The 12,246-nt window shown below is 41.6% G+C and overlaps 1 protein-coding gene across 1 annotated transcript in view; it reads left to right on the top strand.

The window, feature by feature from the left end:
- The window catches only part of MCF2 (MCF.2 cell line derived transforming sequence), a 92,733-nt gene that overhangs the window by 65,758 nt on the left and 14,729 nt on the right, over positions 1–12,246 (top strand). Inside the window, exons 16-22 of the mRNA XM_054040630.1 lie at positions 2,370–2,436; positions 4,446–4,561; positions 4,673–4,742; positions 5,268–5,360; positions 5,867–5,959; positions 7,856–7,981; positions 8,982–9,203. Coding sequence (XP_053896605.1) covers positions 2,370–2,436; positions 4,446–4,561; positions 4,673–4,742; positions 5,268–5,360; positions 5,867–5,959; positions 7,856–7,981; positions 8,982–9,203 — 787 coding nt within the window. The remainder of the gene's footprint in view (positions 1–2,369; positions 2,437–4,445; positions 4,562–4,672; positions 4,743–5,267; positions 5,361–5,866; positions 5,960–7,855; positions 7,982–8,981; positions 9,204–12,246) is intronic.

Genomic DNA, 12,246 nt, shown 5'->3' with positions numbered 1-12,246 from the left:
ATGTCCTGAAATAGAAGCACTGTGTTCTTAACAATTTGATCTTTCTGTTAGATCCACCATCAAAGCTAAAACTCCACAGTTTGGCTTTGTTGTAGGGGTATGACCTAGAACGAGACAGACAAGCGGTCTCAAGTTTGCTGCTGTACGAACAATGAACCTCCACTAATATGACACGTCTGTCCATTCAAGCAGCTGAGCTGAGACGGCCCAGGAATGCTGAGGACATTGTTAAATTTCTCTGTTCCCTGTATGATCTGGTGCATGTTCGGGATGGGGGCCGGGCCAAGGCTGGAACATGTTTTTATTCTTTCTTTATCTTTCCACACCTCAGGTGTACAGTGTGTCCACCAGTTTTCACCATTTATTTTGGTCGTGTGCTGGTTTGTTCAGGCTTCTGTGTGTCTTGTTCATAGAGTTGGCTTCTAATTTTTTTTATTGCCCATGTGAAAATGATTAGGGCAAGTCAGTTTATATATACTACTTAAGCGTGCATCACGTTGACAGACTCCTGAGGCTAGTAGCACAACTGGAAGAGTCCTAGGGAATAGGCAAGAGTTTAAAGTTACTAAAATATACCAAGCTGTTCTTTGGATCTGAGCACAGACTTAGTGCTTTTAAAGAATTTGAAGGAGCTGTTGACATGGAAAAGTGCTGTCCTTTCACTGCATGTCCAAAGCATTTTTGAGGTTGACAACATCCATCCCATTGAATGAGTCTAGAGAACACATACATAGAGTAGCAGTCACTGTAGCACATTCCAAGGGTCAACCTCAGAACTAGTCTTCACTACCACACACCACTGTAGCGTGTCTGGTGAAGACGCGCTATGCCAACAGGAGAGCGCTCTCCCATCAGCATAATTACTCCACCTCAGTGAGAGGCGGAAGTTATGTCAGCGGGAGAGTGTCTCGTGTTGACTTAGCGTTGGCATGGACGATGCGTAGGTCGATGTAACTTGCATCACTCAGGTAGGTGGCTTTTTCACACTTCTGAGCAACGTAAGTTACATCGATTTAAGCGGTAGCGTAGACAAGCCCTCCGTGTTGTCTTCTGTAAACCCTTGCTATTCACCATGTTCTGAATGCAGTCTTTTGAGAATGCACTACGTTTGCCTCACTTTGGGAGAGATCCTTTTTGGCCAAGATTTTGTTGGTGCTCAGAAGAACTGGGAACATGCAGCATTTAGGGAAACATGGGGAGAGAGCCTAAGAAGTTCAAAATCCTTTTTCAAGGCTAAAACACAGTGTTATTTTTTTAAGCTTAAATGAACCATGTCTCATAGACTCATAGACGTTAAGGTCAGAAGGGACCATTATGATCATCTAGTCTGATCTCCCGCACAGCGCAGGCCACAGAATCTCACCCACCCATTCTTGTAACAAACCCCTAACCTATGTCTGAGTTATTGAAGTCCTCAAATCGTGGTTTAAAGACCTCAAGGTGCAGAGAATCCTTCAGCAAGTGACCCATGCCCCACGCTGCAGAGGAAGGCGAAAAACCCCCAGGGCCTCTGCCAACCTCCCCTGGAGGAAAATTCCTTCCCGACCCCAAATATGGCGATCAGCTAAACCCTGAGCATGTGGTAAAGACTCACCAGCCAGCACCCAGGAAAGAATTCTCTGTAGTAACTCAAATCGCACCCCATCTAACATCCCATTCCATCCCATTCCCAATTCTGAATTTTAACATAGTAATTCCGCTCAAAATACAGTTCAGAAAATGATCCTTTAGTGAAATTTGTTAAGAACAGCCAATTTTTTGATGTGTAGTGAGTAGTGATGTGTAGTGGGGGGAGGGATACCTCAGTGGCTTGAGCATTGGCCTGCTAAACCCAGGGTTGTGAGTTCAATCCTTGAGGGGGCCACTTAGGGATCTGGGGCAAAATCAGTACTTGGTCCTGCAGGGGGCTGGACTCAATGACCTTTCAAGGTCCCTGCCAGTTCTAGGAGATATGATATCTCCATTAATTAATTTATTTATTTAGTTTATTTTAATCTGTTTGGGTGTTATACTATATTGATAGAAAATGGACACATTAAAATTAATGGTTTGTTACACAACCAAGTTGATCTTTACAATAAAATACAGGCATGCAGGTGGTTAAATGGTCACTCAGAATTCACCAAGTATAAATAAAGAGCAAAGGGCCCAAACAAAACCCTTAATTCCGCATTTAAGGTGCATATGGCCCTCTGATCTGAGATGGATTTAATCTGTTACTCATTACCTGTCCTACTGCATCTGTACTCATTCTGCCCCTAATTGTTAGAGTGTGGCTAATTTCAGGCATATTTACCGTGAAATTGAAATGCAATGGCTCAACCCTACAAACATAGATGGAGCATTTCTGATTGTTTTTTTTATTTCAGCCATGTCATAAATGAGCTAATAGAAACAGAGAGAGTGTACGTAGAGGAACTGTTCACTGTTTTGATGGTGAGTTACTTACAAATTCCTCGTGACTGCTCTCTGATGTGTTTTCTGAAAGGCATCTGGCCAATTAAACAAAAATGTGATTTGGTCAATTTCTACTTTGCTGTCATATCCGGGGTGATCTTGAATTTTTCTCCCATCATTTTGATTCAGACGACATGTGCACAGTATGTGTCAGTACAAGCTTTTAATCTATAATTTGTGTGAAACCTTCAGTTCACAAACGTATGTCTTGGTAACTAATTTTATCAATGGTTGGAGAGGAAATATACAAAATAAGCTGCAATTTGATCATATGCACAAATACATAAATGTATATGTATGTGTATATAATATAATATACTGGCTTGATAGACTGAAATCCCCTCTCTCTCCTCCCAGCCCCGAGCTTTTCTGCAAACATCCATTTCTTCCCGAGACATGGCATTTTATATAGCTAGGCCCGGTAATGGTGATTAAAACTGAAATGATTGATTTCCACTAAGCTGACTCAAGATTTATGTTCCTGCTGCATCTTAACGTCAGTAGTAAATTCATATTTAATGTAAGATATGCCAGCATTGCTAATAAGCAGTTGTGCAAAAGACACACATTTCAAAGCTGATGTAGGTGACGTTATATATTACTGAATTCATTACTCCTAACTGGTTGACTAGATCCATTGTATGGGCCACATTTTGTCATCAGTTGTGTGAAGCATGCATTGAATTCTGTGGAAGCCACATGTGTCTGCACCCGTAGTTAGAAACTGTCCCTGAGACTGGCTACTTGTTGTCTTTTTCACAAAAAAATTATATGCCAAGCTTAGAGACAATAACAGGGACAGTCCAAAGCTCTGCCCAGTCCCGGTTCATTTTTCCTGAGCCGTTTATTCTTTTGTGTTAGTTCTCCTTGAAGTTATTGTCTCTTTCCAGGGATGACACAATTGGTAAATATTTTTTGCAATGGTGTTCTAATGTGACCTTAACGTAGAGTGCTGTACTTTAATTTACTAATAAAATATAACTATTTACAGTACAATAATATCCCTTATGCCACTGCCAGGTTACTTAGCGCAGATTCCCTTTTGGAAAATGCAGTTGATTTCAAGGGGCAGATGCTGTAGCAGAGGGGGGAAAAAAACCTTAGGCAGCAAGAATCAAGGAGAAAGGGATCTGGTGTTCCGAGAGTGTATTGTTGAACAGCAAAAAAGCCCATTGATGTTGTTATTTGATATCTAGCAGTCTTTTGCTTTGTTACAAATTTCCCACCGCATCAGACCTTGTGAGAGTATCTTTAATTGTTTTCCATTTAACAAGTTGTCAGCGATGTGTCTTGCAGTCATAACAGCAGATGTGTAACCAAGACAAATATTCCTCCAGGACCTCTCCCTCCGTTGTGCTGTAGAGAGATGCCAATGGCAGTTTGTCTTATCAAAATACAGCATGTCTCCGAAGTAAATGGTGTTTTGATGGGCGTGTCTGTGTGTACTTTCCTTATCCCATTGTGGATCTAAAAGTTTCAGAAATCAACTGTTACATAATGTGTAAACACAGATCAAAGCCATGCATGTGTATATGTAGATGAGAGGGCCACCTGGATCCCTAACAGTAGAGCAATTTTCTTCCGTGTGAGAGCTCTGAATTCTGTTCCCAGATTTGGTCCTGGTCTCCTTGCCCTGTCACATACAGGGAATGATGCTGAGCAGAAGCATCATATTCAACCCCTAGGTGCAGGAACATCTCATGTTGCTCTGTAGCTACTTCCTGGTGCTGTCTGATGAAATGTGAAGCCCTCCCCATCAGACAAATGTCACTAATACTCAACCTCTGAGGGCGAGGGAAATTCAAAGAAAAAAATCGGGGAAATCTAGAAGATGTGGGGACTAAAAAAAGAAATAAAAGAAAAGTAGCATTTTGTAACAACGTACATTTTATTGAACCGATAGTCATGTTTCTTTCCATCTAGTCTTTAATGTGGCAATAAACCAGGCTTATACAGGCCTAATCATGACTACCTGCTGTGTTCTACAGGGCTACAGGGCTGAAATGGATAATCCAGCGATGGTCATTCTCATGCCGCCTGCCCTGAGAAACAGAGAGGATGTTCTCTTTGGGAATATGCCAGAGATATATGACTTCCATAACAAGTAGGTAACTAGCTGTATATTCCCTTTCTTTATGAGTTCCCCTTACAAACAGACTGCTCAGGTGCTGTGGCATTCACAGTCACATTGTATCTCTCCCTTAACCTCTTTCAGAATTTTCCTACACAATCTGGAAAGCTGTGTTGGAGCACCAGAGCGAGTGGGGCTTTGTTTCCTGGAAAGGGTTAGTGAATCAATTGTTGTATTTAGAACAGACTTTGTAAACTGCATTTTCCCCCTGATACTTAGCATTCCTCAACTTGATGCTTTCTATATAAAATAGCAACCGCCGGACACTGTATTTATGGGAGAGAGACAAGGTAGGTGAAGTAATATCTTTTACTTGGCCAACGTGGGTTGGTGGAAGGTACACACTTTTGAGCTACACAGAGCTCTTCAGGTCTGGGGGAGCAAACAGAGCATCTGAGCTAAAAATGTATTCTGCTCACATGTCCAGCAACATATGGGGAAAAGCAGCCGGCTTGGCAATAGACCTATCTACTGTGTAAGAATCTCCTAGTTTTAGGGAGTGACTCTTATTTCCCATCTATCTGGTTGTTTTTTTAAAATATGTATTCTTCCAATTTGCAAGTGAAATAGAAGCTAAGAAGAGCATTTGGTGCTTACCTTATTCTGCCTTACAGTTGTCATAAGTAAGACGTTCTAGAGTGCATATATTTTAAAATTGATTTATTTATTCTTCTTGCAGCGAGAAGATTTTCAGATGTATGAGAAATATTGTCAGAACAAACCTCGGTCAGAATCTCTGTGGAGGCAGTGTTCAGAAAGCACCTTCTTTCAGGTATGCTAATTATTCATGTGCAAAGCATACTACAGCGTACGTGAATTATTTTTGCAAAATGCAGCATTCATATCCTTAGCATTGCAACCTTATTCACCATTCTATACGTGTGGGAAATCCCCCATTAATATCAACCACAGTTACTTGAACATATGGCGTGTAGCATAGTAAATTATTGTGCATCCTATTCATAGATTTCAAGGCTGGATAGAACCATTGTGATCATACGGTCTGACCTCCTGTGTAACACAGGCCATAGAACTTCACTACAATAATTCCTGTTTGAACTAGAGCCTATCTTTAAAAAATCCAATTTTGATTGAAAACTTGCCAATGATGGAGAATCCTGCACAATCCTTGGTAACTTGTCCCAATGGTTGATTCCCCTCACTATTAAAAAATTGCGCTTTATTTCCCGTCCAAATTTGGCTGGTTTCAACTTTCAACCGTTGGATCTTGTTATACATTTGTCTGCATGTTTACTTTATACTATTTCTTTGTTACAGGAATGCCAAAGAAAATTAGAACACAGACTTGGGCTGGATTCCTATTTGCTCAAACCAGTACAACGTTTGACAAAATACCAGTTGCTTTTGAAGGTATTCATATGTCTTTTTTTTAAAGCATAGGGAACTGAGGGGAGGTCTAGACTAGTGGATATTCACTAGCCATCTCCAGGAATGCTTAGGCCTTAAATCTGGGACATTGCTGGTGGCTGTTCGAGAGTTTTAAATTCTCTTTGATGTCTGGTGTATACTGAGGGCAACACTCAAAGTACTGTACTACTGAAGTCTGAGAATGTCTTGTTATTACTGCACCTCTTAGCAACTTCCCCAGGAACAGAATTGCAGCCTTGTTTGCTGTTCTCTTCACTTACGTGGCTGGTGACTTACTGGATCATTCTTAAAATTGCAGCAGTCATTAAGCCCTCATGCAGAGCACCGTTGTGATGTCTGAAGAAGGCCTGACCATTTGAATAAAGGGGGAGGAGTTGCTTAGGTTTTTTTAACCTTAGAAATATCAGGAATATCAAGTCTTACCTTCCTTATTTTTGTTGGATGACCTAGAAGTGTAGACTGGGATCTTTTTCAGCCCTGAGTTGAACAGATATAAATTCAGAATATTTAATAAAGCGAGCTTTTTGGCCATGTGTTAATGTTAATAATGTTTAATAATGTTAAAACTGACTTTCCTTTTAATGAATCAGGTTTCGCTTCCTTGGTATCTTAGTTCTTCAGCTTTCCAAGGTAGACGAGACCTGACTCTCTAAATCAGAAACAAGGAAAAAAACCCCAAATACCTGTATTTATTTTACTGTCAGGAATTCTTTACACAGCATGAACAAAGCCACCCATCCAATATCTCCCTCTCCCTCTGCCCATCCCCTTAACCTTTACCTTTAAACCTGTGATAGGCTCATCTGAATACGGCTTAGCCTTGGCTTCAAAACTGAGAAATTCTATGGGGAGAGAAAATTCCATATTGGAGGAGGAAACAAGTATTTGTAACAAGTTATTTTTAGGAGGGAAAAGGTTGTTTGAATCTGCTCAGTGATATGGAATAAATGAATCCTGCAGGAAATGGAACTATGAGTAGATACGATGGTCAAAGGAGCATGATAAATGCAATTTACCACATTGGCATGTCTACTTTTTCTTAGGTATTTCTATGGCAGCCATCACCATCCTGGCTGAGTGTCTCACAGACTTTAGTGTATTTGTTCTTGCAACGCTCCTGTGACATAGGGAAAGGCCGTGGTCCCTATTTTACAGAGGGGGAACTGAGGCACAGAGACACTAAGTGACTTATCCATGGTCACACGGGAAGTCTATGGAAGAGCAGGCAAATGAACCCAAGTCTCCCAAGGGCCAAGTTAGCACCCTAACCACTGGACTATCCTTCCTCTCAGGTGGGGGGATGTACATACAAAGTTATAACTGAGAGAAAGAAATAGATCGGCTATATAATGTAACTTTGTATGTGTATATATTATGGATAATACAATTTCTAAACACTGACACCTTGGTTACTCACTTACTGCCTCTGTCCATTGTTAAAGGTTTTCATCTATAGTTATCTGGGGTCTCCCACTGTTAGGATAGTCTTCTGTTTGGTATCTTATTTTAGCCGCTGTTCTATGACTCTCTTTTCCTAGAATATTATTCTCTGATGTGTGAAACCTATTGTCTCGGTTGCATGTCCTTTATTTATCACAGCAGCAATATCTTCAAAGAACTCTGGGAGGATAGTTGAATATGACCTCCCCTGAACCAACACTGACTGTCTTTAATGAAGCCAAGAAAAATGCTGTGTGTGAATGTGGTACTTATGTGACACATTTTCCTTACAACAGTGAATGTATTTCAAATGTTCCATTTCCCCCAAGATACAAAATAAAGGATACACTGGCTTCTGAATTATTGCAATTTCATGGGCAATGGAGAAAATGTGTTACACTCAAGTAAAAACACATAGCCTTTGATTTCTAATTACAGGAGTTGCTAAAATACAGCACAAGCTGTGATGGAGTTAAAGAGTTGCAAGAAGCTCTGGTTGCAATGTTGGATTTACTAAAATCAGTCAATGACTCTATGCATCAAATTTCAATAACAGGATATGATGTAAGTACATCTGGGTAATGAAAAACCTTTTACTCCAAAGTTCTGGGCATCTCAGTGGGAATGTCCAAACAGACAGGGAAAGAATAAGAATCAGGGGGTAGCCGTGTTAGTCTGTATCTACAAAAACAACAAGGTTTTTAAGGTGCCACCAGACTCCTTGTTGTTTTAGGGAATGAATAAAATCTAAAGTGAATAAATATGACGTTAAAAAGTATAGTAGACAAGACAGTTACAAAATGAATAGGATGAGAAAACACTTCCAGGTGTCGATCTTTCCTCTAATTGCATTAGTTGGGTAAACACTTCCTTTTTTTGTTTTCATGCAAAGGGCAAGTTGCAGGTGCAGTCCCAGAGCAAAGCCACTTTGTGGCACAATCTCCGTTTCCCTCCTGGTTCACCCAATAACTCACCCACTGTCAGGGCTTTTTCATAGAATTTCCCTCTTGGGGTCTAATTTATTAAATCCTCTTGAAACACCGTTCCTTTGGACCTTTCGGGGCTCAAACCCTTGTCCTTCCTGAGGCTTCAGGTCATGGTTTCTTGTTCCCCCTAAGCAGGGAAGCTCTGCTGGTCCCATTCCAGACCCTGGCTTCTCCAGAAAGTCCTTCCCCTTGGATATTTCCTAGGTTCAAATTGGGTTCAAATTACTCCCCCCGTGAACTTGGAACAGGGTATTCACAGCCCTCTCTCCTCAGCTGTGTATCACTCCTGATAAGTTTCCACAGCTTCCCAGTTCTTCCCCCAATGGACCTCTTCCCCTTGGAACAGGGTAACTACAGCCCTCCTTCCTTGGTCTGTGCGTCACTTCTGGCAATTGGCCTCCATTTCCAGCTTGGTCTGCTGATCCTTCCAGGGAGACTTATTCTCAGAGCAACCAGGCCTTGGGACAGGGTTGGCTGGCCCTGGGCCCCACCTGCCCTTAAAGGGGACAGACCACCTTGTTACAGTGCATATTTTAAATTTTTAACTGGTGATTATTTATTTGCTGTGTTATTACCAGGGGGACTTGAGTGAACTTGGAAAAGTATTGATGCAAGGATCGTTCAGTGTTTGGGCAGGACACCGGAAAGGCCCTACAAAAATGAAGGATCTTGCCAGGTTCAAACCAATGCAGAGGCACCTCTTCCTGTATGACAAAGCCCTGGTGTTTTGTAAGAAGAGAGAGGAGCATGGAGATGGATATGATAAAACCTCTTCATACAGTTTTAAGCATTTTTTGAAAGTAAGGAAAACCTAGTAATGACGGGAAATTGCATTTATGTAATAAACAGGCAGCTTTCAGAATTGGGAAAGTCTTATTTATCTAGACAATAGTTCTCAGCTATTAATAGTCACGATGTGCATACCATTACTGCCAGCCTAATGAAAGAATCTTTTCTGATTAAGCCACAACCTCCCTTGTTCTCCAAGCACACAGTGGGCAACACCCCAAATTAGAATCACAGACAAATCTTTCATTTCAAAGATCAGATGACACTTGTCAGTGAAATCATGTCCTGGGCAAGCCATGCATGAGAGACAGGGATGTGCTTTTGGGAAACACGAGTGTGCTCCTTCCCTTAAGGATCAGGGAAATTGTAGTCCAGTCATGTGATTCTGCTGAATTAAAGCTCGGTCTGAAAGCCAATGGGGATAATGAGGCATCATCTCAAACTTCTCAATCACTGCCAAGGCTTTGAGGCCTCCTGGTAAGACCAGTCCCTGCTGAGGCAAGAAGACAGCAAGGCCAGGCCGTCTCTGGAACCCGTTCTTAGGCCAGAGCAAGGAACCCTGTTCTTGCACCCTCTGATTCCTGGAAATGTCTGAGCAACGGCTGCTAATCACCTGACTTCCCAGTTGTCTGTGTAGTTGGGTCGGTAAGTAGATGACCCCTCTTCCTCTCTCGCTACCCTCCCTCCTTTGGCAAGGATTAGTTGCTACTAAAAAGGTAAGTTTCAATAAGAAATAGCATAGAACAGAACTCAAGGGGTGTAAACAGCTATCCCAAGGCACCTACAGACCCTGCTGTCAGCAAAGGTCAGAGAAACCCCAATCTATCATTCTCCAGTTTCCTGCCTTTCTTAGGGCCCATTGTGCGCCAGCTTCCACGATGCCCACAAGTGCTAACCATTATCAGTGCAAATGCTATCGCTCTCCCATTATACTGAAAAGCGCCCACCCCGTTAAGATGGACCCTTTCCACGGGCCTCCCAGTGCATTCCATGTGGAAAGCTCCTCCAGGCAGGGGCCATGTTCTCCTCTGGGCCAGCACAGTGCCCAGCCTCTAGTGACTAATAATAATAATAATGTGTGTGTGTGTGTTTTAGAGCCAAACAAATCTGTATTTAGAGGATGAGCCTCTAAGGAACTCCCACTGACTTGGATGGAACCTCTAAGGAACTCCCACTGACTTCAGAATCTCTTTAAATATGTTATGCTCTCTCAAATCTGTTCAGCTCATCACACATTAGCAAGTGCAATGGGAGACCAATAAATACCGGGCCATTTATTTCAATATTTGTTTGTTTTTCCAAACATCATCTTTTTGTTTCTTGAGAGCTTCTCTTTCCTTGTAGGAAAAGTTCCTGAGTGCTTTTATAGATTCCAGAGTGGCTGCATGGGGAATCTTTGTTCAGAAGAGAAAATCCAGGGTTCAGCCAGTCTTAACATTTGTCTGGGTCTGCATCACTTTCCAGCTGTTGTGCTGCAGAGCCGAGTGATTTGTGATAAAAGAATTATTTTCTTTTCCGTATTGGTGGCATGAGGGGCAGAAATGTGTTTCTGGAGCCCTGGATTTGTTTGATTAGTGATCGTATCGAATCATTTTTTTGCTCAGGAAGAATGTTTTTCAGAGATGTCTAGTTTAGGAAATCTATTTAGTGGAAGCTGTGGAACTGAGAAATCTATCAGAATAACTTCATTTGAGAGCTGTATATCTGTAAGACTTGGGATAATATTTTAAGTACTTTTCTGAGAAGAGTTGGTTTAAGACTATTACAGTAACTTACTCCTGGCTACTTTATTCCTGATTCCAGTAGTATATAATCTTCTAGACCATCACTTGTGGCATCTGAATGATATTTGGGTAACACTGAGAACATTCGTTTAAAAAAAAAAGAGAGAGAAAAATTAAAAAAACAACCTTGCAAATCCCTATGCCAAAATATGCACAAATAATAGAAATTGAATCATTTGGGGGGAAAATTTCTCAGCTCTTGTAGTATTTAATTATAAAAAAATGGAGCCAGATCTGGCTTTTTGCAGCATTCTGGCACCATATGGGTTTCTGTTTATCTCTGTGTGCACTGAGAGTACTAACTCCTGTGCAGCAGGTTTTAGTGGGCACGGTTCTTGAACACGGGTATTTTTATATACACACAGTTGTAGGGGAGCAAATGGAGGCTGGGTTGAGGCACCTTTGAAAACTTGACCCTGTTCTTCAGTGCAGGCATGCAGAATTTTGCAAAACATCAATTTGCAAGTCCAGTTTGCCACCGAGCCAGTGGAATAGACCCAGAAAAGAGACATTAGCTAAGACGTGTTCACTGATATTCCTTTTCTGCATCCAGGGGTAAATGCTTTCTCTGAAGTTTGCGGCGAACTCTGGGTATTTATACCCAAAAGTGTTTGGAAATTGCCTGCAGAAACGAAGGAAGCTAATTAGCAACTTCCTGTTTCCTTGAGGACATCTTTCCTAGTTACGGATAATGGTGCCAACATTTTAAAAACAGATAGGAACAGAAGGTTTACCCAGGTGGCCTAATTTGTATACTGTCTCTTTCATTCAGACAGAAAGCTCTGTGTGTGTGTGTGTGACGTATGCAACAAAATACATCATTACTAGAGCTGGTTTGAAACACTACATTGCAATAATGTTTGCCCTTTTTGGACCATCTAATTATTAGCTGTCAATTCCTAGCTCCTTGTGCTGTAAAAGCCATCAAGAAGCATGTTAATGCACTGGAGAGGAATAAGCCCAGTATTAAAATATTGCTTAGTATCCGTTGCTGGTGAGGCAGGAATCTGGTGGTACGTTTAAGAATTAGGGCAAAGTTTTCCTTGGCGGCTAGACCTCTCTCGGGTTTTAATCCTAGTTGAGTCACTGGCTCTGTTTGTCGTGTACAAGCCACATGATCTCTTTGTGCCTTGGTCACCTCCAGCCAAATTACCAAAAGTGGTTTTGGTTTTGGGTGCCCAGCTTTCGGCCTGATTTTCAGAGTTGCTGAGCTCTCCCAGCTGGAGATTTTGAAGCCTGCTGCCCAAGGTAGCTCAAGATGTACATCTCT

The sequence above is a fragment of the Malaclemys terrapin genome, chromosome 9 (genome assembly GCF_027887155.1).
Source record: "Malaclemys terrapin pileata isolate rMalTer1 chromosome 9, rMalTer1.hap1, whole genome shotgun sequence".
NCBI lineage: Eukaryota > Metazoa > Chordata > Testudines > Emydidae > Malaclemys > Malaclemys terrapin.
Note: the sequence above shows the minus strand (reverse complement) of the source record. Positions and strands in the feature narration are given on the sequence as shown.